Genomic DNA, 25,402 nt, shown 5'->3' with positions numbered 1-25,402 from the left:
CAGATTTAAACTGTGAATTCTCTGGAACTTGAAGTCTTTAAACCATGATTGGAGGAAGTCAGTAACTCAGCCAGAGGTTAGGGGTTTATCACAGGAATGGCTGGGTGAGGTTCTGTGGCCTGCGACGTGCAGGAGGTCAGACTAGATGATCACGATGGTCCCTTCTGACTTTAGTAAGAGTAGCTGAGTAAGAATATACACTTCCATTTTAAACCTAACCAGTGTCCCTTAAGTGACTTCCCACAAGATGTCAGAATATGTTAGTATTGGAGCTGAGTGGGTCTACTATTTACTTAATTTTCTTTCTTGATATAGGAATTAGATACAGTGCTCCTGTCAGAGAATTTCTAAGTTATTAACTGCAAAAATAAATAGAGTTTTCAGTTGCCTAAGTAGCTCCTGGAATCATGGTTAAAGTTGTCCCTTCCCCCCAAAAAACCTGAAATGGTGCCCCTGTTGGCAGGCACAGAATTTGCCCCCCTCCCATGCACAGCGCCATTGGCTTGACTGGAGCCGCCCCCAAAAAAGTCAAACTATGGTGATGGGACTGTGGAGGCGAGGGGAGTTGTTGGCAGGGGGGAGTGCCTCTGAAATGGGTTTGGCTTGTTTGGGGCTTGCTGTGAAAGGCAGTGCAGCTTTGATTGCATCTGAGAGAGGGGTGGCATGCTGGACAGCAGCTCCACATACGTCCTTTGAACCCGGGGTCTGGATCCTGGGAGCCTTGTGTTGGGCTCCGGCCTAACCTGAATACAGAGCTGAGGTGCTTTCCATTTTCCTTTCCAACGCTCCAGCCTACGAGAGGGAGCTGGAGGCAGATGTCCTGGGAGACACCTCGGGCCACTTCAAGAAGATGCTCGTTGTTTTGCTTCAGGTACGTTGATCCGTCCGCCCCTCCCCATTCCCCCTTGTCTGTCCGCTGCCCTCATTCCTCTGTGACTGAGGCGCTGGCCTCTCGTCTCTGATGCAGGGCACGCGGGAGGAGGACGATGTCGTGAGCGAGGACCTGGTGGAGCAGGATGCCAAGGTAAGTGTCGCTGAATTGAGACGGCTCACTTCCCTGGCAATCACTATGGCACAGCCAGTGACTGGGAGGAAGAATGATGGGTCAGAATGAGCTTTTCATGGCACCGGCTGCATCCCTAGCTGGTTCAGATCGGAGCGACGCTGATTTATACCAGCCGAGAACCTGGCCCCTCCGACTTCAGTTTTAAGCACACTTTTTGTAGTTTATTCATTGCTCTGCTATGTGTCTGGGCAGCTAGAAAGGAGCCCAAAGCCCTGGTTGCAGACACCCCATACTGGAAAAGTTCAGCTCTGACTTCTGCAGCTCAGGCCCAGGTTTATCACCCCCTCTTACAGCATTTGAGAGGCCGTGGGGACAAGAGCCACCCAAGAGCTGCTTTCTAACCGAGTAGAAAGCTTCACAAACACACATGGCTGTGGCCCAAACAGGATATGAACCTAGGTCTACACACACACACACACACACACACACACACACACACACACACACACACACACACACACACACACACACACACACACACACTCGCTCTCTTCCAGCCATGTGCTCTTGCACGGTTGTAACTGTTTTTACTGCACACAGACACAGTGAGATATGGCGGGGGGAAGGAAGACAAGACAAATCAGATTTTGAATTGATAACGTCCCTATAGATGAAGTCAGTTAAACAAATGATCGAGCCTGAGACGGGGAAGGAGCTTTGCCTTTTGTAAGCAGTGGCATTAGGGTTTGGAGCTGGCACTGAAGGCAGGTGTTGAGCGTGTTCGTTCTGGGTTGCGTTCTGGGTTCAGGATTTTAGCACTCTCTGACTCTGGGCTTTTGCTGCTGTTTTCGCCTTTCTGCAAGGATCTTTTGGAAGCTGGCGACCTGAAGTGGGGCACAGACGAGGCCCAGTTCATCTACATCCTGGGAAACCGGAGCAAACAGCATCTCCGCCTGGGTAAGCTGTTTTCAAAGTGATCATAAGATCGCCAAACCACAAAGCAGCTAGCTGGTTCTTGCAGATTCTGTGTGGACATGCCAGCCAGTCTGGCTCTCGCCATCTGGTGGTCACGCCTGGGAAGGACAAGTAACCGTTTTCCATGAGATCTAATGAATTTTGAGGGAGGAAACCCCGGTGCCCATTCCATCTCTGGCAAAATCTTATCGGGCTATTGCTGGGGGAGCCCTGAATGCTCCTTTTCATCTTCTCTCAGGCCTCATGGCTGCAATAACTTGTTCACCCCAAGGGATTTTGTTTCTGTAGACATGCTTCGTAGCTTTCATTATTGTCGTTGGTGCCTCTGCTGATTAAAACCCACATCATTTAAGGTAGTTGCCTTAAAAGCAGACTTGCTGTGAAAGTAGTGGAGTAAACCAGCCACTGGCTGGCCGCCTTCATGCTGTAGTGTCCGAATGACTCGCAATCTGGCTAATGCACAAAGGAGGGGGTGCGCCTGTCTGACCCATTGGTGAGTGGGTGTTACAGGCAGTGGAGCCATTTGTATAGTGGGGGTGCTGCGAGCCACTGAACATAACTGTAAACCCTGCATATGATGGAAACCACTTCAAGCCGGGGAGTGCAGGTTACAGGGACCTTCTATGCTGGTACACAGAGGCTATGAGTTGTTACAGCCCCAAGCCATAGAGTTTGGGGGTTTTAGCTCAAGCTGTAGGAGCCCACGCGTTTAGTTCTGGAGGTCCCCGGTTCAATCCCCAGCGTGTCAGCTGAAGATTTCAGGTGGCCAACACACTCTTGGTGGCCAATGGGGGAGCGCCACGGGGAAGAGCTGCAACCGTGACATATGGCAGTGAAGAGAAAACACAACAGATTAGTTCCTCCTCTCACCCTCCCACGCAGCCATGTGCAGGGTTCCTGAGAACAGCCGGACGCTCTGCACCTCTTGCCAGCCAAACACCTAAAAGGCAATAATCCCTGCCTCTGAGAGCCCCCAACATGCAGAGTGGTGTCTGCTCCCCCACAAAGACGCTGGCCTCCATTTCCCCCGCCTCTGGGCCATGCCAGTGTGGCTTGTGACGAGACCTCTCTCCTGCTTTCACCCCACAGTCTTTGACGAGTATCTGAAGATTTCCGGGAAGCCCATCGAGGACAGCATCCGGGGCGAGCTGTCTGGGGACATTGAAAAGCTGATGATGGCAGTGGGTGAGCTGGTGCTGTCTGGTGGAGGGGCAGGGCCAGAGGAGACGCTCGCACCAAAAGGGTCAAACGGGGGGACTTAAAGTGAAGGGCCTGTCTCCAAATCTCTGAAGAAGAGACCTGAGCACTTACCGATACCGTGATCCCACTGACGGCACCTGGTGCTCTGCACCTCTCAGAAATGGGCCACTTTTATTTAGGTGCCTTAACATGGATTATGGGGCCTACTCCAAAGCCCACTGAAATCCATGGCAGAATTCCTGATGGTATCAATGGGCTTTAGATCAGGCCCCAGGTATCCATCTTGAGGCACCCAAGTTTGAAAATTTCACACTAATCCCTGTGGAAAAACACAGACTGGGTACCCCCATGTATATGAATGTGGGACTTGCCTGACTGCATGAGGCCAGGGTCTGTCGAGTCTGGTGTCCTATCTCGGAAAGAGATTTTGGGCGGACAGTCGTTGGTGCTAAAACGTGTAACGTTCCCCTGAGCGTGCAGGGAATGGCTGGAGAGCCCCGGACAGCGGAGAGGAGCCCGCAGCGAGGCTGACTCATGGAAATATGTGCAAACCCCTGCTGTGTCACCGGGCCAGCTCCGCGCTGTGCGTGTAAATGCAAGCCCAAATCCTCCAGTCCTCCTTCAGTCCATACCCCCGTTATTGTAGAGGGTAAGGAAGGAGGAAGAGCTGGGAGGGTCCCATGTCTACAGGAGTTACCTGTAATCTGCATCAGGAAAATAGAGCGCCAAGATTTGACCCACCATTAAAAAGACCTTTTCCGGCTATTACATCACAGCAGCATCTGCGATGCTCATTTCTCTCTAACTAGATTAGCCAACAGCTGCAACATCTGAGGCATCACAATACAGTAACTCATCCTGGCTCTTTAGTGGTGACCACTGTCCTGTAGGTGGGTTACAGTACACCTTAGAGGGAGACCACTGTCCTGCGGGTGGGTTACAATACACCTTAGAGGGAGACCACTGTCCTGCGGGGGGTTACAATACACCTTAGAGGGAGACCACTGTCCTGCGGAGGGTTACAATACACCTTAGAAGGAGACCAGTGTCATGCGGGTGGGTTACAATACACCTTAGAGGGAGCCTCGGGAATTATACTGGGACAGGAGGAAAACAGACACGGTACAGGGGAAACTGGGGGTAGGTTAGGGAGCAGCATCTAATGTGGTGTTGGAGGTGTGGGGAAGAGACCGAGAGCCTGGAAGATTTGAAGGAGTCAGCCGTGCCCTGAGCTGGAGTGCTGTGGTTAGAAGGGCTAAGGAAACCACTCTGCTCTGCTGGCCAATGGGGAGCCCTGTCTGTCGGGGTCACTGGACTCTTGTGACTCTTCTTGTTTTTTCACCTTCATTGTTTCTCCTGCAGTGAAGTGCATCCGGAGCACCCCAGAGTATTTTGCTGAAAGGCTCTACAAGGCCATGAAGGTGAGTGGTGCAGGATGTTCTCAGGAGCCCAGGCTCTGCAGGTGCTGTGTCAGGGAAACCCCACTAGCGAGGCATGAACCCCGTTTCCTTTAGTCCGTGAGAGGCACGGGGCTCTCTCTTCTGGGCGCAGGCCTGGCAGGGTTCTAACACCCGGGCGTGAGCAGGGAGAGTTCAGCAGAGCGTGGGACAGAGGGGTGGGAACAGTCTGGGCAGATTCATTCTGGCCATGGAAATCCGAGCCCAGGCTAACGTAATGACACTGGTGCTCTCCTCTGAAACTGCGCTCTAGGAGAAGATTGCAGAGCTCCAGGAGAATTAACCTTCCAGGGGCTTGGGGACAAGCAGTGTGAATGAGCAGAGATTCTGACAATGGGCCACGGGGACATTGACTAGCTGGCATTAGGCTAGTTTCGCGAGTTACTGGGAGCCCAGCTGGGTGACCAGTTCAGAGAGAACCGTCCGTCCAGGGTTTCGCCTCTTTCTGAGCTGGCGAATTGTCTGCAGACAAGTTGTGACTTTCTGGCATGATTGTGTGGCTAAGCCGTGGCCTGTGGGGCCGTCCGTTCCAGGGGCTGGGGACCAAGGACAACACGCTGATCCGCGTCATGGTCTCCCGCAGCGAGATCGACATGCTGGATATCCGGGAAGTGTTCAGGACCAAGTATGAGAAGTCCCTGCACAGCATGATTAAGGTAAAAGGAGGGCACTGCCGGGAGAATACCCAGTAATTCAGCTTTGATCCCAACCACATACGTAATGGAGACACGTGAGGCCAGGGAATCCCATCCTCTCCTCATCTTTTGACAGTGTGAGGAGGGGCGGCAGGGAGGTGGGCTTGGAAAACCAACAGGAGAACATTGGGGAGTTGTTGGGGTTGATTTTGGCTTTGTGAAAAGCTCTCGTCAGCCTCTTCTCTGACACGCAGAACCCCTTAATCCCCACTCGCTGCTGAGGCATCTTTAGGGAGAGACTCTCCGATGCTCCCTGGAATCGTCCCTCAGGCATTTTTGGAAGGCTCTGACTAGATTTTTTTCCCCTCCTGGTCTGGACACCCCCAGAACTGCAGTGAGTTCTGGGGTTCCACTGCCCACAGCTGGCTAAAGCTCCTTCTAATATGTTACCAAACTGATTTGTTCCTGAATCCACAGTGTGGTGGATGGTGGCACCCCAACCGGCCCCCCTCTGCCTTGTGCCTTGGCTTCCTTTGGAGAATGCAGCCAGGAAATCCCCTCCCACTCATGAGCTACTTTGTGAGACCCAGCGTCACGCCCCTCTCCGCCCAGGGGAAGCACATGACCTGCTCAAGCTAGACAACCCCGGCTGGGGCCTGGCTCCGCGATGTGGCTAGAGGTCTGCCCTGTGCACGCATGTGGTTTTAGCCTCTGCCTCTTCTTTTGCAGGACGACACGTCCGGCGAGTACAAGAAGGCCCTGCTGAAGCTGTGTGGGGGAGATGATGAGTAAGCATTCCTGCCACGCCCGCTGCCTACCTTGTACTGTCCCGCCAGTGTCCCCCGGGGTCTATGGGGAGGCCAGACTCTAGGCTCTCCAGCCTCCTTGACTGGAGCTCCGTCTTGGGGCCCTGTTGGAGGGTTTCCACTGCAGTCCAGGGAAAGGCACGGAGCGCTGGTCTGGTGCCAAAGTGGAGCATCCACATCATGGGCATGATCGTCTGTCACTGACGTCAATAGGAGCAGGTCCTGTAGTCCACATGGTCAGCACAACCAGAGGGGTTATAGTCCTGTCCCAATCCCCTCATTCCCCCTCCGCGCCCCCAATTGTTGCCTCTAGAGGCCCCTGTCAGACGTTGGCTTTGGGGGAAGCCCCACCTGAGCTGAAGCGTTTGTAGCTGCCCGGTCCGTGGGCTTGAGGGAGCTGCTGAAGGGGTGCCGTGGTATCCCGTATCTCCAGCTTGCACTGGGACGGGACCCCCTCCACATCTGCAGCTGAGTCACTCTCCCGCTGGTGACGTGCCAGCGCGAAACAGCCTCCTTTCATAGGAACTGCCCCTGAACGCAGCTGTAAAAACCCAACCCAGCTCCCCGCACCCTGCAGGGACGGGGCCATTGTCCAAACACATGTGAGCCCCAGCCTTGTTCACAGTCCTGCGGTCCCCCCAGTGGCACCCGATTGCTGCCAGCTGGGGGAAGGCAGGGACGCGAACGGGGGAGCACAGCAGATGCAGGATATGGACTAGAGTGGGTCCCATGCTGTAAGCAATGGTGGGGGGAATGCTTTGTCCTTGTCCCCCCAGTGCTGGGCGCAAGGAGCAGAGAAACCTCCCTGCCCTGTTCCCGGCCCACCAATCGCTCATGTTATGGAGCCAACGCCTCGTCACCTACCAGTGTCCCAGAGCGCAGGGAAGCAGCTGAACCGGCGATGCAGTGCACCCCGAGTCACGGCAATGCTAGCGTGAAAAACACCTCTGCCCCCAAGGCTCAACTCACCCGCCCCATCCGGTCGCTTTATCCTGACAATGCACAAAAGCCCCACTATTGTCTCAGCAGCTCTGGGTCACGCTAAGATTCAGGCTGTGGGGAAAGGGCTGCAGATTTGGGTTGGGATGCTGGCTGATCTGTCCTGAGGGGCATTTAGGGACTGGGTTAGAGTGGCGGCTGATTTGCCCCCAGGGGCATTAGGAACTGAATTGCAGTGGCGGCTGATTTGGCTTGGGGGCAGTAGAGATCGGGTGATGGTGTGGGCTGGTTTGACTTGGGGGCATTAGAGATCGGGTGATGGTGTGGGCTGGTTTGACTTGGGGGCATTAGAGATCGGGTGATGGTGTGGGCTGATCTGGCTTGGGGGCATTAGAGATCGGGTGATGGTGTGGGCTGGTTTGGCTTGGGGGCATTAGAGATCGGGTGATGGTGTGGGCTGGTTTGGCTTGGGGGCATTAGAGATCGGCTGATGGTGTGGGCTGGTTTGACTTGGGGGCATTAGGGATCGGGTGATGGTGTGGGCTGGTTTGGCTTGGGGGCATTAGGGATCGGGTGATGGTGTGGGCTGGTTTGACTTGGGGGCATTAGGGATCGGGTGATGGTGTGGGCTGGTTTGGCTTGGGGGCATTAGAGATCGGGTGATGGTGTGGGCTGGTTTGGCTTGGGGGCATTAGAGATTGGGTGATGGTGTGGGCTGGTTTGGCTTGGGGGCATTAGAGATCGGGTGATGGTGTGGGCTGGTTTGGCTTGGGGGCATTAGAGACCGGGTGATGGTGTGGGCTGGTTTGGCTTGGGGGCAGTAGAGATCGGGTGATGGTGTGGGCTGGTTTGACTTGGGGGCAGTAGAGATCGGGTGATGGTGTGGGCTGGTTTGGCTTGGGGGCAGTAGAGATCGGGTGATGGTGTCGGCTGGTTTGGCTTGGGGGCAGTAGAGATCGGGTGATGGTGTGGGCTGGTTTGGCTTGGGGGCAGTAGAGATCGGGTGATGGTGTGGGCTGGTTTGGCTTGGGGGCATTAGGGATCGGGTGATGGTGTGGGCTGGTCTGGCCTGGGGGCATTAGAGATCGGGTGATGGTGTGGGCTGGTTTGACTTGGGGGCATTAGAGATCGGGTGATGGTGTGGGCTGATCTGGCCTGGGGGCATTAGAGATCGGGTGATGGTGTGGGCTGATCTGGCGTGGGATCATTCAGCGGTTGGGTTATGGTGCTGGCTGATCTGTCCTGTGTTGGTGAGTTCCCCAGTTGCTCACTGTCCTTGACGTCCTATCCCCTCCCATTTCAGCGCCGCAGGTGAGTTCTTCCCTGAAGCTGCGCAGGTGGCCTATCGGATGTGGGAGCTTAGTGCAGTGGCTAAAGTAGAGGTCAGAACCCACTCCAATCCCTCCTCCTCTGCTCCCTGCTAGCTTGGAAATCACAGCTTCCTCCCTCTGCGCGCTGGCACCTTCTAACTGGCTGCTGCCCTGGCCAATCAGACGTCTGTACCGTGCATATTAACACGAGGTTTCCCTTGAGGTTCTGATTTCCAGTGATGAGTTAACCCCGGAAGTGCTGGATGCTCCCCCCCACGCGGCAGCAGCACGTGTATCTACTAACACATGTTGCTAACACTGAAATGCAAGCCTGGTGGATCCTGCTGGGTGCTGGTGCTGTCCAGTGCCATGTCAGCACCGTACACTGCGTGCAATCTGGAGCTTGGCTTCAGTGCCTCACGGAGGTCTCATGCACACGCAGCAGTGGGGCTCAGGGGGCCTTGTGTTCACCACATTAATGGTGTTGCACTGATGAGACATCCCAGGGCTCTGGGGGGGGGGGGGGGGAGAGAAGGTGATGGGGATGGACACCCTGGGGAATGGCAGTGCGGCAGATCTTCTAGGAACCTTTTGCAGATCTTGTGTGTGTGACCATGGGGCTCAGTCCCCAGCAGCGAGGCTGTTCAAGGAGCACCCTGGGAATGTTGCCTGGCAGAGTATTAGATGAGGAGCAGGGTTGGGTTGGGTGGCAAGGACCTTCCCAGCCCAGTCAGCCTGTGGAGGGGCACGGACGGCTCCGTTCCTGTTGGTGGGAGCTGCATGAGGACACCCGAGGGTAGAATTTGGCCTAATGCGGGAGGGGAAAGACTTTCATCCCCTTTGTGCTGCTGATTCCTGGTTCTCAGCTCTGTCCCTTTGCCTGGCGTGTGAGGTGGTGAAGCCCAGTCTGGCTCTCGTGCAGCATGAGGCGAGGATGGTATTTATACAAGCAACAGCGCCTCCTCTTCAGGGCTTCTTGGCTATTTCCTTCCCGGGGTGGGCAGTATCTGGACACTGCTGGCGCGGCATCCACCCCCTCCCCCCACCTGCTTTCTAATCCCACTAGCCGCTTTGCCTCTGGCTTGCTGGTTAACACGCCTTCTCCCTCTGTTTCTTCTCCTCTCCTGGCCCAGTGGGCTTCTGGATTTAATCTAAAACCTCTTAACCTTTCTGCAGCTGAGAGGAACCGTGCGCCCGGCTGCAGACTTTAATGCTGATGGTGACGCAAAGGTGCTGAGGAAGGCAATGAAGGGACTTGGTAAGTAGGACACTGTGGGCCCTGGTGGAAGGTGGGCGGCCCTATCTCCTCTGTCTTCTGGGGAAATGTTCCACTCCCTAGTGGATTCTAAAGCAGAAAACCCATGAAGGTCTGAGACTATCTGCATAAAGATCTAGAACCATAATTCTGCAGATGGACTGGAATAAAGAACTGTCAGCATTGGCTCAGGCAGCTGGAGTTGGAGCTGCGTAGAGTGCAAAGCTTGTAGTGAAGGATTTACTCAGAGAGTTTGGCCCATTTTCCATATCACTGATTGTCCCTCAACAGACAGACTTTGTTTTGCATGTTTTCTGCAAACATATTTCAGCCTAAAAGGCATCTGCAAACTCTTCACACCAGTGAGTATGTCTTCAAGTGTTAGAGATTTGCACGGGTGTGACTGGTCACGAAAGTCATGTGATTTTTTTTCTGTTCCCCCATTGGATGGTCTAACTTTTAGAAGCTACTTCCACCCAATATGAATTTTATTTAGTTAGGGAACAAACTTTGATTCCTGAGTAGACGATTCTGGGCCATGGGCCACAAATCCCCTTCTCATGAACACTTGGGTTCCTGCCCTTTGCTTGTGCACATCTTTGTGGGAAGGAAACAGGAAGAGAGGAGCACCTGGGTGACTGAGATGTTTGTGGATAGTTGCTCTCAATTCACCCAGCTCTGGTCTACAAGTAGGAAGGGAGGGGCTGTTTGGGATGGCCCAGGAGGGATATCAGAGGATGTGATTAAATGTGATCAAAGGGAAATTTAGACTAAATATCAGGACACTTCCTGCCAGTGGGATCTCCCAGAGTGTCTCTCTCTCTCTGGACAGCTAAAGCCCATCTCTTAGATCATTGAAAATTAGACTGGAGAACATACAGTAGGGAACAGCTCTTCGCTGGCAGGCTGATAAACTAATCAGACCCTTTGGTGTCTACATTGAGGAAAGTGTCTGGGGTACCTGACTCTGGCTCTCAGGGCTAGCAGTGTAGACACTTGGGCTCTGGCTGGAGCCTGGCCTCTGAAACCCAGCAAGGCGGGAGGGTCTCACAGCTCAGGCCTGTACGTCTACTTTCCTATTTGTAGCCCCACAAGCCTGAGTCATGGTGCCATGGCTGACACACTGTGGATCAGGAGGAAGCAGGGTTAATGTCAACCTAACAGTTAGCTGTAGCCTCACCTTTCTCCTGGTAGGGGAGATTCCCAGAATCGTAGCTACCTGAGCTAGAAAAGACCCATTAGACTTTCAGTGGGATTTAGGCGCCTAAGTCACTTTTGAAAATGGGACTTGCTCCTCACTGATTTCTAGACACTTGAAAATTCTCCCCCGAGTGTCCGATTGTTTTGCTGGAGGAAGTTGCTGTTGCCAACTATACTCAGCTCTCTGGTCAGGTTCTCCCCATGACTGGCAGACGCTGCACAAGCCCAGCCCTGGGGAGTGCTGCCAATTTGGGGTGATCGTGTGATACCACTGCCTTGGAGGTGCTGTGCTGACTGACTCTGAATACCAGGCCTGTTGTTAGAAACGGCCTTAGGGTGGGGAAGGCTTCTGCCCCAAGCCCCTCACAATCCTGCTGAGAAGGGTCTAGATAGTGGAGCTCCCAGTCCCCTAGACACCCATCTTTCCGCCTCACAGGCCTTGTGGCAGCAAACATGTCTCAGGAGCTTGGACTTTGCTGAGTGGCCCTGTCTAGAGCCTGGACTGGCTCTGTCTATGCCTCCCTGTCCTTCAGGCCCATCCCCGCAGTGCGAAGTCCCCTGGTCTTCACGTGGGCTGGTTTCTGTGTCACTGCAGGCACTGACGAAGGCGCCATCATTGATGTGGTCACACAGAGGAGCAACGCTCAGAGACAGGAGATCTTGAGAACCTACAAGTCTCACTTTGGCAGGGTAATGACGCAGGCTCCTTTCCCCTGACGCTTCCTGCCACCTTCCTGTCCTTTCTGCTCTTTCCCTTCCATCTGGTTGCTCATTTTCACCTTCTCTTTCCCCACTACTGTCTCCTCTGTCTCCCCCAGGTCTGACGAAGCTGTGAGAGGGGAAAGACTCACAGACAGAGTTCAGCATCTTTCGTATTTATCCCTTTCCTGTGAGAGAAATCCCAGTCAGGAAGGAGTCTGGTCTTTAGTGGAAAGTTCTTCTGTCCATTCTCACCCACATAACCCTGTCAATAAGGGCCATATTTTCAAAATGGCCCCAGTTTTTGGATGCCTCAAGTTTTGAGTGTCCAACTTTAGACAACTTGGGGTCTGATCTTCCAAGAGCTGAGCTCCTGCCTGTGAAATGGGGTCTCCTGTGAGGCATCCCAGAACAGAGGCACTCATAATGAGAGGAGACGCTTGAGAATTTGGGCCCATTTCCATGTCTCCATAGTACCTGCACTTCACACTCATTGATGGATTTTCTCCTCATGTCACCCAAAGTGCAGAAGTATTTAGCCCCTTTTTACAGATGGGGCACTGAGGCACAGGGTAGCCTAAGTATTTGCCCATGGTATTTCTTCTTTACTCCCCTCTCTTAATCCTGCATTCTGCACCTTTCCCCTTGCTAGCCAGCAGGGAGCGCTGAAGATTAGGGGGTAGCCATGACTCCCTCCATCACTAGCTGCTCGGAGCTGTGATTGGTGAGGAAGACAGAGTTAAACATGATGACATCCATCCCTTTTGCAGGATCTGATGGCCGATCTGAAATCAGAGCTGTCAGGAAGCTTGGCCAAGCTGATCCTTGGACTGATGATGACACCGGCACAGTTTGATGCCAAGCAGCTGAAGAAAGCCATGGAGGTAAATTGTTCAGTCGAAAAATTATCCACAGCTGTGTCTGAGAGTTAGCCATGGTGCTCCCGCTGCACTCTAGCCAGGCTTCCAGGGCTGCGTGGCCCAATGCACGGGAGCAATGCCATAGAGGGTGGCATCTTTCATCCAGTTGGCGATTTCCGTTTGCTTCTCCTGTTGCAACAAACTAACAGGGAGAGAGGCAGGGGATGGGCCCAGATCCAAAGCAGAAATAATCAGAATATCTAGCTCTCATACAGCTCTTATCAGTAGATCTTAAAGCACTTTACAAAGAAAGTCAGTATGATGACAGGTGGGGAAAATGAGTCACAGGGAGGTGAAGTGACTTGCCATAGGTCATTCAGCAGGCCAGGGGCAGAGCTGGGAATAGGACACAGGTTCACTGAGGACCCGTGCAATGCTCTACGCGCGAGGCCATGCCAGCAGGAGTTTGGGGTAGGAGCTATAATGGGAAGGAAAGCAAAATGTGACAACCTGGGACAGCACCATTTGTCAGCGAAGGGAGAGAGCAGCAGTCCTGGGGCAGATGCAGCTCAGAGACTTGATGTGCATCCCACGTGTCCTAATCGTCCCCACCCCAACAAGAAAACATGATGAGGATAGAGAAATACTTTGCTGTGATTCCTACCCTCTCCGGAGCCTGCTGCAGCTCTTAGCATTTAGAACAGCAGAACTTCCCTTTAAAAACCCAATCGGCACCTGCAGGATTTTCAGGGCCAAAGGGATTTTTCTTGCCTCCTTGAATCCAGAGAGCTCTTCGAGGGGCCGGTGGATCACTGAATGCCTAACTGCAATGAGCGAATCCCCTGATAACTATGTGGGAGAGGAGCCAAGCCAGCAATCCAAGGAGAATAGCTTCTGTTTGCTGTGCTGTGAATTAGTCATGGCTTGAGGTCCACAAACACAGCGTTAGGTGTCACTGCCTTGGGGGATTCTCCAGTCTCCACAAATACAGAGTAAATAAACAGGAATGAGGACATAGCCACGGGGTATTTACCCTGGAGTTACCCTGTGCTTAGGGATTTTGTCTGTGAAACAAAGTGTTGCTGTGATTAAAGAGATCTTCCTTATTGTGTGACTGGGATGATGTGGAAATGCCCAGCCAGGAGGGTTTTCATCCTAACTTCACCAGCAACATCCCTCCGGAAGGCACTTCCCATCCCGCAGTGTGCCGTGCGTTGCTAACGTAGGGATGTGCTGTTCTCTTCCCTTTGTGCTTCCAGGGGGCTGGCACCGATGAGAACATTCTAATTGAAATTTTGGCCACTCGGAACAATCGGGAGATCCAGGCGATTAATGAGGCGTATAAAGTAGGTAAGGAAGCCAGAGGAGAGATCTTAGAGAAATGCCGGGGGGAATCTGCCTGGGGAGAAGAGGGCTACATTTCAGCATTACTGAAAGTGAGGGACTCAAGACCAATGCTGACCAAGCTCCCCCCAGTACAACTCTGCCAGAGTAAGTGGTCTATGTACCGCTGCTGCTCCAGGCTTGGGTTCCTCACACAGCTCTATGAAGGCACCTGAAGCCTTCTAGGTATGGCCAGCGTCTCCCAAATGGCTCTTGCCTCCAATCAGGAGCAATAGAAACAGATGAGGTGCTTGGCACAAGTCCTAGATTTCCTGCATGTCCATCCTCAGCAAACAGGATCCCTGCCCGCCTACCCAGGCTCTTGTCTTAGTGCCCATCACCATCGCTTCTCCCTGAGCGCCTGTCCTTAGAAAACGGGAGAGTCCAGGATCCCATTCCAAGCCCTTCCCCTTCTCTCCCAAACACCCGCTGCCCTGGACCAGACAGCTCCATGCGTGGTAACTAGCTGTACATGCCCGTCCTGGAGCCTCGCCATGACCCAGTTGCGTGACTCATGTCCTACCCTTGCCCTCTCCTCTGTCCACTCTTCCTCCATCTGGCCCTTTCGTTATGGAACCTGTGGAACAGAGGGTTTGTCCTTTACCACGTGGGATCAGGTGAAGGCTTTTCAGCCGGCCTCCAATTCCAAGCACCCATTGTTCCATGTCCAAAACTGTGCCTGTAAAAGCTGTTGTGCGTCCATTTTATGTGTGCAAATAAGGCAGCTGGATACACAGGCCGTAGGGGCAAAGGACCGCTCTCACCTGCCCCGTTCCATCCCCGGGGCCCCTTGTGGCAAGCATGATTAGCTGCCTGAGCAACACCGGATGCGTGAGCGGAAGGCGGGGGCTGACTCTTTGAGGTGGGATGCATATTTATATTGTGTTTTGGTTTTGCGCTCCTTTCTCCTCAGCCTATCACAAATCTCTGGAGGATGCGCTGAGCTCTGACACATCAGGACACTTCAAGAGGATTCTTGTCTCCCTGGCTCTGGTAGGGTCACTTTTTCTCCAGTGTGCTTTGCTTGTGGGACTCTGGTTTTCCAATCTAACCTCTCGCAAAACTCCAGTTTCCTCATAGCCCCCCTTCTCCCCGACAGTTGACAGGGATGTGGTTGTGTTTCTTCAGGTAGAATCTAAGACAGCTTGCAGAACTCAGGAATATACCTGGTGTTTGCCCATTGGTTGGCTGTACCCACTCAAATCTTTCACTTCTAGCTCCTGTGGCCTCTAGGAAAGCAACATGCCAAATGGCCATCCAGTCAGACTGCAGGCTGTTGAAAAGGTCACACTGTAGGGCACATTTTTTAAAGGGGGAAACGGAGCTATAAACCCAGACAAAAATGTCTCGAGAGTCCCTGGGCCAGATCCTCAGCTGGAGCTCTACTAAAGCCAACCTCCTGCTCTGAGGCCCATGATGCTGTGGTGATTGACCCCGGCTGCGGATCTGGCCCCATCTCCTCTCTATTTCTCAGAAGGTAACTGAGCCCTGGACAGGAAATGCTCAGGGCTCTCAGGCAGCCTGTCCTTAACGAACAGGACTTGGTGATGCTGTATCCCAGCTGGTCAAGGAGTGTTGGAGGAAACGTACTCGGTGCGCACCTGCTGGGGTGGGACTGGAGATCTAACCGTGGATGGTCCTGGAGTCTTTGTGCCCCAGTTAAACGCCTGATAAATAAATATACTGTCACTGCAGAGAACAGGGAAGATCCAGGGAGCCAGGTGGCTTAAAGGGACATTGCCCCACAGATAGTACTGTGGACTCCAGTCCTCTAATTTTATACGGAAGAGGCAGCAGAAACGCTGGCTTCCCATCCCCATCCGTGTGTGTCAGGTGTCTTCTGGAGAGACCCCTGGCAGGGGTGAAAAGGGAGCGCAGGCTCCAGGGAGCCCATTAGTGCTAAATGCATGGCCTTTGGGATGTAGACCTGTGTCCATTAGGAACCAGGCAGAGGTCACCAAACAGTTGTCAGCCAGCCAAGGCTTTTGCCACCAACCACGTGACCTGGCTGTGAAAGACTCTCTCTGCCACAGCTAGTAGTCTCAGCCATCCAATATCGTTTGGGTGTGCAGCAGGGACAAGGACCCTTCCTGCTCTGAGCGGACATTTCTTCCAAGATCCTTCCTCCATGACTGTCATGTTTAAACACAGGGCAACCGTGACGAAGGAGGAGAAGACCTCACACGAGCTCATGAAGATGCCAAGGTGAGAACTGCACCTGCAGGTGTGCACACATACACACATGCTCACAGACTTGGGAGTTGGTGTTATTTATCAGCTTCTCCTTTGCTCCTTGGATCTGAGAATGCCCACCCCGAGACCGCCTACCCTCTCCATTTCTGGTGGGTTCCCTGGACCCAGCACTGAGGCGCAGGGGCCCTTCAAAGAGTTTGCGCTGCTTAGTAGCTCTTCTTTTCCCAACCTAAAGGAAAAATCTCAATGAAATTTTCCATGAGAATAGTCTAGCTGGGGTTTGCAGAAATCACACCATACTGCTAGGGGAACTGGGAGGAGTTAGGGGGGTGGTGCTTCCTTTTAGAATTTAAATGAATCATTTTATTAGCTAAAAAGATGTAGAATTAGTGAGCGGGTTGGTGTCCGAGGCCCTGAATGAAGTGCTGTAACATGTGCCAGTCTGCCCAGAGGTCACTTTGGCATTGTATCGGATGGAATTTTCAGACCATTCCTTTCTGGGTTCCACGGCGGTTTCACGCTGGTTAGTGCGATCGTTGACTCTTTTCCTGTTTGTCTCCTGTCTTCGCTTTGCTCCTTCCGCCTGCCTTGAACGACACCAGCCGCTGCACTTGGAAAGTCAACGAAGCCAAAATGTTCAAACTGGGAGCCTGACATCCGGCACCTAAACAAGGAGCCTGGTCTTCTGAGGTGCTCCAATGGGAGCTGTGAGGGCTCAGCGCCTCTGCAAATCAAGCCATGGCTTCAGGTGTCCAATGTCAGGACCCCGTGTTTGGAAAGTCTGGTCTTCATGACTCAGATGTTCCCATGCATAAACCTACATGAAAAATGCCTAGTGAAGCGGAACCGTTTCTGGGACAAAACTATGTGTGTTTGGGTAAAACTGCCACCCTTGATTTCTGCAAGCCCTAGTTCTAATATCCTGGAGCCATTGCTGTTGTATGTAAACATACAGGGCAGCTACAAACCATGACAGAAGACAAGGTCCCTCTCCCGAGAAGCTCCCAGTCTGGCCCCCTGGATTGTAAATGTTCTTATCAAAGGAAACACCTCCCCCAGCCCCACCACCACCCACCACTTAGTTGTTCAGAAGCTAGTTTGCAAAATAGCCACCATTTTTGTGGGCCACACACAAAAAAAGTCAGATCCCCTTGCTCGCACCACCGCTGCAGTTAGCTTAGGAAGGCTGTCCCGTGGGGAGAAGCTTAGCGCTTTCGCTTCACACAGGCTGGCGCCAGTAGCTGCTGTGGTTTTGATCCGCGGGAGTTACCAATCCCTTGCGTTTTGCTGGCAGTGACTCCGAATCTCAGAGTGGAAGGCAGCTAAAACAGCTGAGCTGCACCTGGTTCCTAATCTGAATCAACCAGGAACTGCTGAATTCATGATTTCAGCACAAACCCCTAAACCAGCCTGGGCTTGCTTGAAAGGCCCCTGGTCCCCAGTGAGCCTGGCACAAGTGCTCGGTTGGTTAGTCAACTGGAACCAGGCAAGGTTAGCCTGGTGGGGTCAAGCATGAGGACCCCCTTGACACAGCTCTGCCCTCCGCAGAGCTCACACTTCAACCCCCGTGACAAGAATCATCTCCCTTCCCCGCTGCCCACCGCACTGCACCCTCTGACGCTCCAAAGCCTGTTTACGAATCTCGCTGGCCTGAGCTGTCTGAGGTGGCTTCCAAGGGCTGTTGGAATATTCTGCTGCTGCAACGCCTGTGGACACGGCGGCTCCGTGGCCCCGCCATTTGCTGCTCTCTGTGCTTGAAGCCTGTTGACATGTGCCTTTCATTAGCGCGGCTGGCACTGTTCTCCGGGAGGATGTCGTTAGCATTGCTACCAGCAGAGGGGGGGCTCGCATCACTACCGCATGCTGCTGTGCGTTCCTACGCCTGTCCTGTGCAGTGCTTCATTCGGGCCTGCCGCTGATTGTACCGGAGAAAGAGAGAGGCAGCGATCAGTGGCTGAAATGCTGAGCAGATGAACTCGAAATCCCAGGCCCCTATTCAGGCCATTCCAGCCAAACTACTCCCCATGGCTCAGCCCTGGAGGAATGCATTGGAATAATCTCACATTTCATCAGATAGCAAGACCAATGCCCTCCCCGCCCACCGCCTGACCTTCACGCGGGCTCAAGAGGGCAGAGTAGGTTTTCGAGGCTGGCAGAAGAGAACAACGGTCCCCATGTATTTTTGTAGGCCACCTTGTGTGTGTGGAACACCTTCCCTCTCTCCCTGCACCAAACAACCCCCCTGACCTCCTCCCAATTCCTGTGGCTTGGCCTTGCATCACCCAGCTCCTCTCTGGCATGTGCACAGGTTGCCCTTCACGTCCTCATTCCTCTCCTGCTCCGGGTATGTCCACACTGCAGTCACGGGGTGTGATTGCCGCTCAGGTAGACGGACCTGAACTAGCTTTAATCCAGCCAGCTCAGGTACCAGAGCAGTGAAGTGGCAGCAGCTACATGCCTGGCCCCATAATTACCCTGGCTTGGACAGCCTGTGCTGAAGTGCGCACCGCTGCCTTTGCTGCTGCCGAACCCGAGCTAGTGAGATTAAAGCTGTAATCACCCCTGGGACTGCAGCCCAGACATTGCCTTAGCCTGCAAGCTCTTCAGAGCAGGGGCCTTGTCTTCCAACGTGTTTGCAAAACTCCAGGTCCATTGATGGCGCTCTGTGAATAATAATGATGGGCAGGGATGGTGTCCCTAGCCTCTGTTTGCCAGGAGCTTGGAATGAGCGCCAGGGGATGGATCACTTGATGATTCCTGTTCTGTTCATTCCCTCTGGGGCACCTGGCATTGGCCACTATCGGAAGACAGGATACTGGGCTAGATGGTCTGACCCAGTAGGGCTGTTTTTATGCTCCATCACCCTGCTGGGAGACCATCACCCCCAATGAGATTTCCACTGCACGCTCCGTTCTCCTCTGACCCACACGGGGGTCCTCTCTTTAAGGGATTGTTAGCAGAGGAGGGGTAATGGAGTTTTCTATATTTTACCTAATGCACTTGTGAACAGCCCGATTGCCTGCCCTGGCGACCGCTGGCATTTTCAGCAGCCGGGTCAGCAAAGGGCCTGGCCAAGCCGCTCTGTGGCCAGAACAGTGAGCGCCTCACCAGGCGAACGTGAATCCTCTTCTGCCACCCTTGCCTCCCTCTCTCTCGGTGGGGGGAATGATCGGTGCCTCCCCGAGGAAAGGGGGTGTGCTGCACATCTGACCCTGTTGCCTTCCTCTCTCCCCCCCTCTCTCTTTCTCTCTGCCAGGTGGTTGCGGAGAGCCTGGTGAGTGCCTGCCCTTTTATTCTTTGACCCCCATCTGCATGATTTACAGGGTACTACCTAGTTTGTTTGCAGTGCTGGAGGGGGAGGAGGCAGAAAAGGCCCACTGTACACCCAGACCAGGCTGCAGGCACCTCCTAGGGGTTCTCTGTGCAGGGAGCTCTCCATCTTGCTCCAACCGTTCCCACGGGCCAAATCCTGCCTCCTGCCTCTGTCAGAGCTCCCCCTTGAGGTCAGCTGGGGAGTTTTTGCAGGAGTGCAGGTTCCAGGCCTGAGCCCATGTACGCAGTGTCCTGGGGGAGCAGCCTAGGCAGTGGTCCAACTCCTCAATTTCTCGCACGCACACACACCCCCTCCCAGGAAGTCCCATGGGAACCCGAGTGACAAGACCAGTGATGGGTGCCTGGGAAATGTGAGTAATAGCAGAGTCCCAGGGCAGTCCCAAGTCACTTCAGAGGGGGCAGCACTGTGGGCCCAAGCAGGGGAGACATTTGCTATGGGGAACAGGGGCAGTTCCCCCCACACCTTGGTTTGTTTACACACAACTTTTCTGAAATGATGCCCCCGGGCCAAGTTTAGTTGTACACCATGTAGCCCCATTGACTGCCGTGGGGTTACTCCTGATTGACACTGAGCCAAGCTTTATATCTGCACTCCCAGCAATCCACAGAGGCGTCTGCAGACTCCAGCCAGACTGACAAGCCGCTCCGTGCCCAACGGGGACCCAGGGGATGTGCCCTAGAGCCTGGCCAGGCCTCAAGGTGCACTTGGGGGCTTGAATGAAAGCTGCTTAAACAGGGCCCACGCTAAGTGGGAAGGTACTGCACTAGGGGGAAGAGAAGGGAGATCCGATCCTTTCCAGCCGAGATGTGGAACAGCTGGGAGCCAGTCCTGTTCCCAGGGCCAGTGCCACCACTTAGGCCCCCCGTCGCCCCTGGTGGAAGCTAACCCCACCCACCTGCCCCTCCCACCCGAGGAGGGCCCCCCCCCCCCCCCCCCCCCGCGGCAGCTTGAGCTAATCCCACCCGCTGCGGCAGCTAACAGCTAACCCCCCCGCCACACCCGGGGAGCCCCCCCTCGCAGCAGCTCCCCCCCCCGTGCAAGGTCCCCCTCTGCAGCAGCTAACACCGCCCAAGGAGCCCCCCCGTGGAAGCTAACCCCGCCCCCCTCCACGGCAGCTAACCCGGCCTGGGGAGCCCCCCCGCGGCAGCTAACCCCGCCCGGGGAGCCCGCCCCAGCTCTCCTCCGCTGAGCACGCCGGCGCTGCTCTAATTCTCCTCCCCTCCCAGGCTTGCGGCGCCGATTGGAGGAGACTTAGAGCGAGGGCTGTGTGCTCAGCAGAGGAGGCAGAGTGGAGGTGATCTGGGGCGGGGAGTGGTTCTCCTGTGCGTCCCCCCGTTACTGCAGGTGGCCCTCCCCCAGCCCCAGCTCACCTCCACTCCACCTCCTCGCCTGAGCGGGCTTTTAGGCGCCCTCAACCACTAGGCGCCTTAGGCGGCCGCCTAGTTTGCTTAAGTGGTTGCACCGGCCCTGCCTGTTCCCTTTGAAGTCAAGGGCAAAACTCCCCCCGATTGCAGTAGCTTAGGCTTAGGCCCCCGCTTACGGGTGCAGAACAGGGTCTGTAGGTGCAGGCGTGTCTCGGGAGCACCAGGGCAGAGGTGCCGGAACAGCGTGCCAGCACTTTTGCCGCATAGAGGAGGCCATTTGGCTCTCAAAATGGCACCCACAGCATGCGTGCGAGGTCAGACCGGCGGGGCCGTTCCGGTGGTGTACGGCCCACTCAGGACCACCGCAAGCTGTTCACTAATGATTTTAGACTCTCGGGCCTGCACAGTCTTTTAGACTGGTTTAACTATTTCTATTTGCGGTGTGACTTTCTACAGAAATAGTGAAATCGGTGCAATCCCGAGGGTGGGCGCAGTTCTATGGGGATACAGGTGCTTTGCATCAGTATAGGCTATTCCTGTTCCCTACTGGAATAAAGCACCTTTGCACCAATACACACCCACCCACACAGGTGTATCTCTTTAACTACACCGGGTCTCGTTAAAGCGCTACAGTGTTTGTGTGTAGGCAAGGCCTGGGTAAAACATAAGATCACAGAAATGTGGGGCTGGAAGGGATCTCAGGAAGTCATCAGGTTCAGCCCTCTGGACCAGAATCAAACCTAGGGAGCTAAGTTGGTTGGGAAATAATTCACTTTCCCTGTCAAACATTTTCAACAGAAACAGAGGGGGAAAATCCTCTGTGTTGCAATTTTTCAGATTTTCACTGAAAACCACAATGTTTCTGCGTCTGGGTTTTCCTGTTTTTCAGTGAAAACCCAACTATTTTCAAGAGAAATACACTTTATTTTGTGAAAATCTCAGTTTTGTCAAAGAAGCTGTTTTCCTTCTGGAAAGCTTTTTGGATTGACATTTTCCCACCAACTCTCCCAGGAAGAAATGATGTACGGCACGCCTCCTCCTGCTCTCTGCACTGTCTCCTCTCCTCCTTCATTCTTGCTTGGTTTTGCAGAAACTATCTGATGTTTCCAGCGGCGACTCCACATCCCTAGAAACCCGTTTCTTGAGCATTTTGTGCACCCGGAGTTACCCCCATCTCCGCAGAGGTAGGAGCACGTTAATCACCAGCATCTGGCCCTATGACTAGTGGTGAATTCTTTGATCTGACCTGTGGTGCCCACATTGCCGTTTCCTGGAAGAGTGAGCTTGTGACGGCCTCACCCATAGTGATGCAGCCCTTGATAAGAGGGTGGAAATTTTCCTTTCGCCCGAGGGAAGGAGTGGCAGACCCTGCACCTCTGGGTCTCTGGGTTCTGGTTGCCAACTGCGCCTGCCTTAGGAAATACCCATGTGCTGTTTTGTAACCGTTCCTTCTGGCACCTCCTTAGCCTTTCCTAACACGGACCAGAGGGCCTGATCTTCAGGTCCTAGGGGGGTGGGGCTTGGGGCAGGATGCAAAGGAGGGGCATAGGTGACTTTGTGCCCTGCTTTCCCCCCCCACCCCCAATCTTGGGTTCAATTTGAGGCCGGTTTGGCCTGCAGCAGAACTTAGAGTGGCCTCGGGACTGGGAGGCTGGGACTTCGTATGTTCTGGCTTGTGACGTGCTCTCTTCTCCTTCGGTCCCTAGTGTTCCAAGAGTTCATTAAAATGACCAACCATGACGTGGCGCACACCGTCCGGAAGCACATGTCTGGAGACGTGAGGGATGCCTTCGTGGCCATCGGTCAGTTCCCCGCTGTGTGCTCAGGGGGTAGCCGGGGCCCGGGATTCCATTGTGTACACTGGCCCAGTATGGGATGGTGCATGGCCCTGTGGGGCTCTCTGCCATTGCCCACAGGGGTAGGGGGTAATAGGAGGCTATATAAGAAAAAGACCGAAAAATCGGGACTGTCCCTATAAAATCGGGACGTCTGGTCAACCTAGCTGGCTCTGGGGCACCTCTTCTCTCCCTGGAGCTAATCCAACAGGATCAGAGCACGGTTTTGGTTTTTCCAATAGCGGACGTAGATATTCTCCCCCTTGTGAAATGTGGGAAAGGAACATCCCGTGGATGTCTATGGAGCTGCTCACGTGTTCCTGCTATAAGTGTTTGCTGGATCGGGGCCATAGTGAGTTCAGTATACGCTCCAGTCCTGCGTTGCTGAAGTCATGGAGAGTTTTGCAAGTGACCGCAGTGGGAACTTCGGAAGGGATTGTATTACTTAAATATTGGGATGGTATCGGGAAAGCTGTCTTTTAGTGTCTCTTGTTTTCTGTATGAAAGTCATGATCAGAATAATACTAGGGACAAACAAAAGAAAATCAGGGATTGGTTCTGGTCCATCTTCTCCATTCAGTGGAAATGAGGCAGCTGGATAATTCAGAGCCTGTAAATTACCTGCCTGGATTGGGGGGTGGGATCCTTAATGATCTTAGAGAACAGCCTAAGCTGTGAAGTTGGGATCCAGGGTGAAATCATAGCCCCACGGAAGTCAATGGGAGTTTTGCCATTGATTTCATTGGGATTAGGTTTCCCCCTGGGTTCCTATCCCAGCCCCACTAACATTCAGGGAGGGTGGCTGCTCCCTCTGAAATACCCAAGCGGAGAGCAAACGGCGCTCCCAAGGCAAAAGCTGTTAGAGGGCCTGTGCTGTGGGGAATGATTCCCCCATGCCAGCCCCCATTGGGGTATCCTGGAGCCATACCACTACTGCTGGGGGTGTGGGACAGAGCTGGTTGCTTGGGCCTTGGCAAGGTTTCCAGACTGCGTCTCTTGTCTCTCTGCTTGCAGTTCGGAGCGTCAAGGACAAGCCGGCTTTCTTTGCTGACAAGCTCTACGACTCCATGAAGGTGAAAACAGACTCTCTGTTTGGGGTTCCCATGGCAACCTGGCGCTCTTTGCGTTTATCAGCCTGGCTGGAGCTGAGGTGGCCCTGTAGCAGTGGCTGGTATTTTCCGTTCCGTGGGTCCTGGTGAAGCATCCGTCTGGCTGCTCCAGCTGCAATAGCTCTGCCCCGCATTATGTCCGACAGTGTCGCTGCTGCCACGCTTCCCTGGGCACGGAGATTTGGGAAACTCGTTTAATTTATCAGCTCCCACCCTGCCCCTTTTGGTTATTGTACTTTCTCCCCACGTTGCCAGGGCATCGGCACCGATGAGAGAACCCTCACCAGGATCATGGTCTCCAGGAGCGAGATCGATCTGCTGAACATCAGGCGTGTGTTCAAGGAGATGCACGAGAAGTCGCTCCACCACATGATTGAGGTGAGGAGGGGGTGGGAACTTCCCTGTCACATCCCCACTGGGCACTGTCCTTGCCATTGACCAGGAGTGGGCCATGCTTTAAAGACGTGCCTCTTAGCTCGGCCTTTGCCCTTAAAGTTGACTGCAGGGGAGTGTCCTGGGTTCTTCTGAATCGCTGGCCATTAGTGTCACCATGGTGACTGCTGGGTGCTTTAGAAAGTCTGTTTCAGCTACTCCATCTGCCAGGGGATGCAGGATTGTGCCCTGCTGGATGGTAACCAGCACTTTGTCCATTCACGCTTTAAATGTACCAGGCAGGCAGTGAACATTGTGAGTGAAAATTTCTAAGAGGCTTGTCCCCATAACGTCTGGGCACCAACGGTATTGATCCCTGCCTTCTGCTGGAGGAGATCAAAATGCTTTAAGGGCCAGATTGCACTCCCCTTATTGCATTGTCACATGGCTTTTCACTTTTCTCTGGCGTTTGTTTCCTTCTTGCAGAAGGACACCTCCGGCGATTACTGCAAAGCTCTGCTGGCCATTTGCGGAGGGGACGACTAAGCTGCCCTGAGAGCCCTGTGAAAGCCCGTCCCTGTGCCTGAGCCATCACGTGCACACAGCCTAGATGTCACTGTCGCTTTTAGGGGGCTTTGGAGGACGTTCAGTTCCACTTGGAAGAAGATTCACCTTGTGCTAGAAAAACGTACAACAGAAGAGTATAACATTACAAGCAGTGCAGACCACCCGGGTGGTCTCGGGGTGGGGATTTTATGGGAGGGAGTGAGGGGGGATTATTGCCTGAATTGGTGCAAGATGACTCGTGTCCAAACGTGTCACTAACCCAGGAAGTTACTGTGATATAAAACGTTTTAAACCACAGAAATAAAACCTTCATGTTGCTGACCATGGAACGACTCCAGTTCGCTTATTGCAAGACCTTCATGTGCGAGAGAGCCCATCTTCTCAGCTGCCTTGTGTAACGCTGAGTGCCGCCTAGTTCTGCTATCTGATCGCATTGGCTGCTGCATGCTCTGCTCCCTTCACTCCCATGGGTATTTTCCGAGGGAAATCTGTCTTTTCTTTCTGGTGCAGTGGGAACGGAATACCCAGGGGAAATAGCGGGAATGGCACGTGCAAAAACCATCCAGGAACTTCATGGTTTAATTCCAAAATACAGAGCTATCAGGAGTTCTCCAAGTGCCATGTGACTCGGAGTCCACTCCAAGTGGAAACAGAAATCCAGTCCAGGATCTGTCTGAACTGGGGAAAGGTTGGTTAATTAAATGCATGGTTCATTCCCTGGCAATAGCCTATGTAAGCGTCCCTTTTCCTCTGTGAAAAATCTGGACTGGATTTCTGTACCTTTATGGAATGGACTGTGGTGACAATTCTGGATACCAGGTATTTGTGTGGATGTTGGTACAATAAAGCTGAAGTAAAAATCTGACCTTCCTGCCCTCACCTGTGATCCCATTCATGGTTTGA

The 25,402-nt window shown here is 53.6% G+C and overlaps 1 protein-coding gene across 2 annotated transcripts in view; it reads left to right on the top strand.

Moving 5' to 3' along the window:
- Nucleotides 1-24,828, top strand: part of ANXA6 (annexin A6) — a 40,606-nt gene extending 15,778 nt beyond the window's left edge. The window contains exons 7-26 of one of the 2 annotated variants that reach the window (XM_065555106.1): nucleotides 792-871; nucleotides 968-1,024; nucleotides 1,870-1,963; nucleotides 3,071-3,166; nucleotides 4,544-4,602; nucleotides 5,172-5,294; nucleotides 6,003-6,061; nucleotides 8,322-8,400; nucleotides 9,505-9,586; nucleotides 11,379-11,473; nucleotides 12,253-12,366; nucleotides 13,602-13,692; nucleotides 14,639-14,718; nucleotides 15,877-15,930; nucleotides 19,175-19,192; nucleotides 21,707-21,800; nucleotides 22,323-22,418; nucleotides 23,466-23,524; nucleotides 23,816-23,938; nucleotides 24,419-24,828. In XM_065555106.1, the coding sequence (XP_065411178.1) occupies nucleotides 792-871; nucleotides 968-1,024; nucleotides 1,870-1,963; nucleotides 3,071-3,166; nucleotides 4,544-4,602; nucleotides 5,172-5,294; nucleotides 6,003-6,061; nucleotides 8,322-8,400; nucleotides 9,505-9,586; nucleotides 11,379-11,473; nucleotides 12,253-12,366; nucleotides 13,602-13,692; nucleotides 14,639-14,718; nucleotides 15,877-15,930; nucleotides 19,175-19,192; nucleotides 21,707-21,800; nucleotides 22,323-22,418; nucleotides 23,466-23,524; nucleotides 23,816-23,938; nucleotides 24,419-24,478 (1,613 nt within the window). In that variant the 3' untranslated portion in view covers nucleotides 24,479-24,828. The remainder of the gene's footprint in view (nucleotides 1-791; nucleotides 872-967; nucleotides 1,025-1,869; nucleotides 1,964-3,070; nucleotides 3,167-4,543; nucleotides 4,603-5,171; nucleotides 5,295-6,002; nucleotides 6,062-8,321; nucleotides 8,401-9,504; nucleotides 9,587-11,378; nucleotides 11,474-12,252; nucleotides 12,367-13,601; nucleotides 13,693-14,638; nucleotides 14,719-15,876; nucleotides 15,931-19,174; nucleotides 19,193-21,706; nucleotides 21,801-22,322; nucleotides 22,419-23,465; nucleotides 23,525-23,815; nucleotides 23,939-24,418) is intronic. The other variant, XM_065555107.1, reaches the window with a different exon arrangement.
- The last annotated feature ends 574 nt before the right edge of the window (nucleotides 24,829-25,402 follow it).

Source organism: Chrysemys picta, chromosome 8 (genome assembly GCF_011386835.1).
Source record: "Chrysemys picta bellii isolate R12L10 chromosome 8, ASM1138683v2, whole genome shotgun sequence".
In the NCBI taxonomy this organism is placed as follows: Eukaryota; Metazoa; Chordata; order Testudines; family Emydidae; genus Chrysemys; species Chrysemys picta.
The sequence above is the reverse complement of the archived record's forward strand: the minus strand, read 5'-3'. Positions and strand labels throughout refer to the sequence as shown.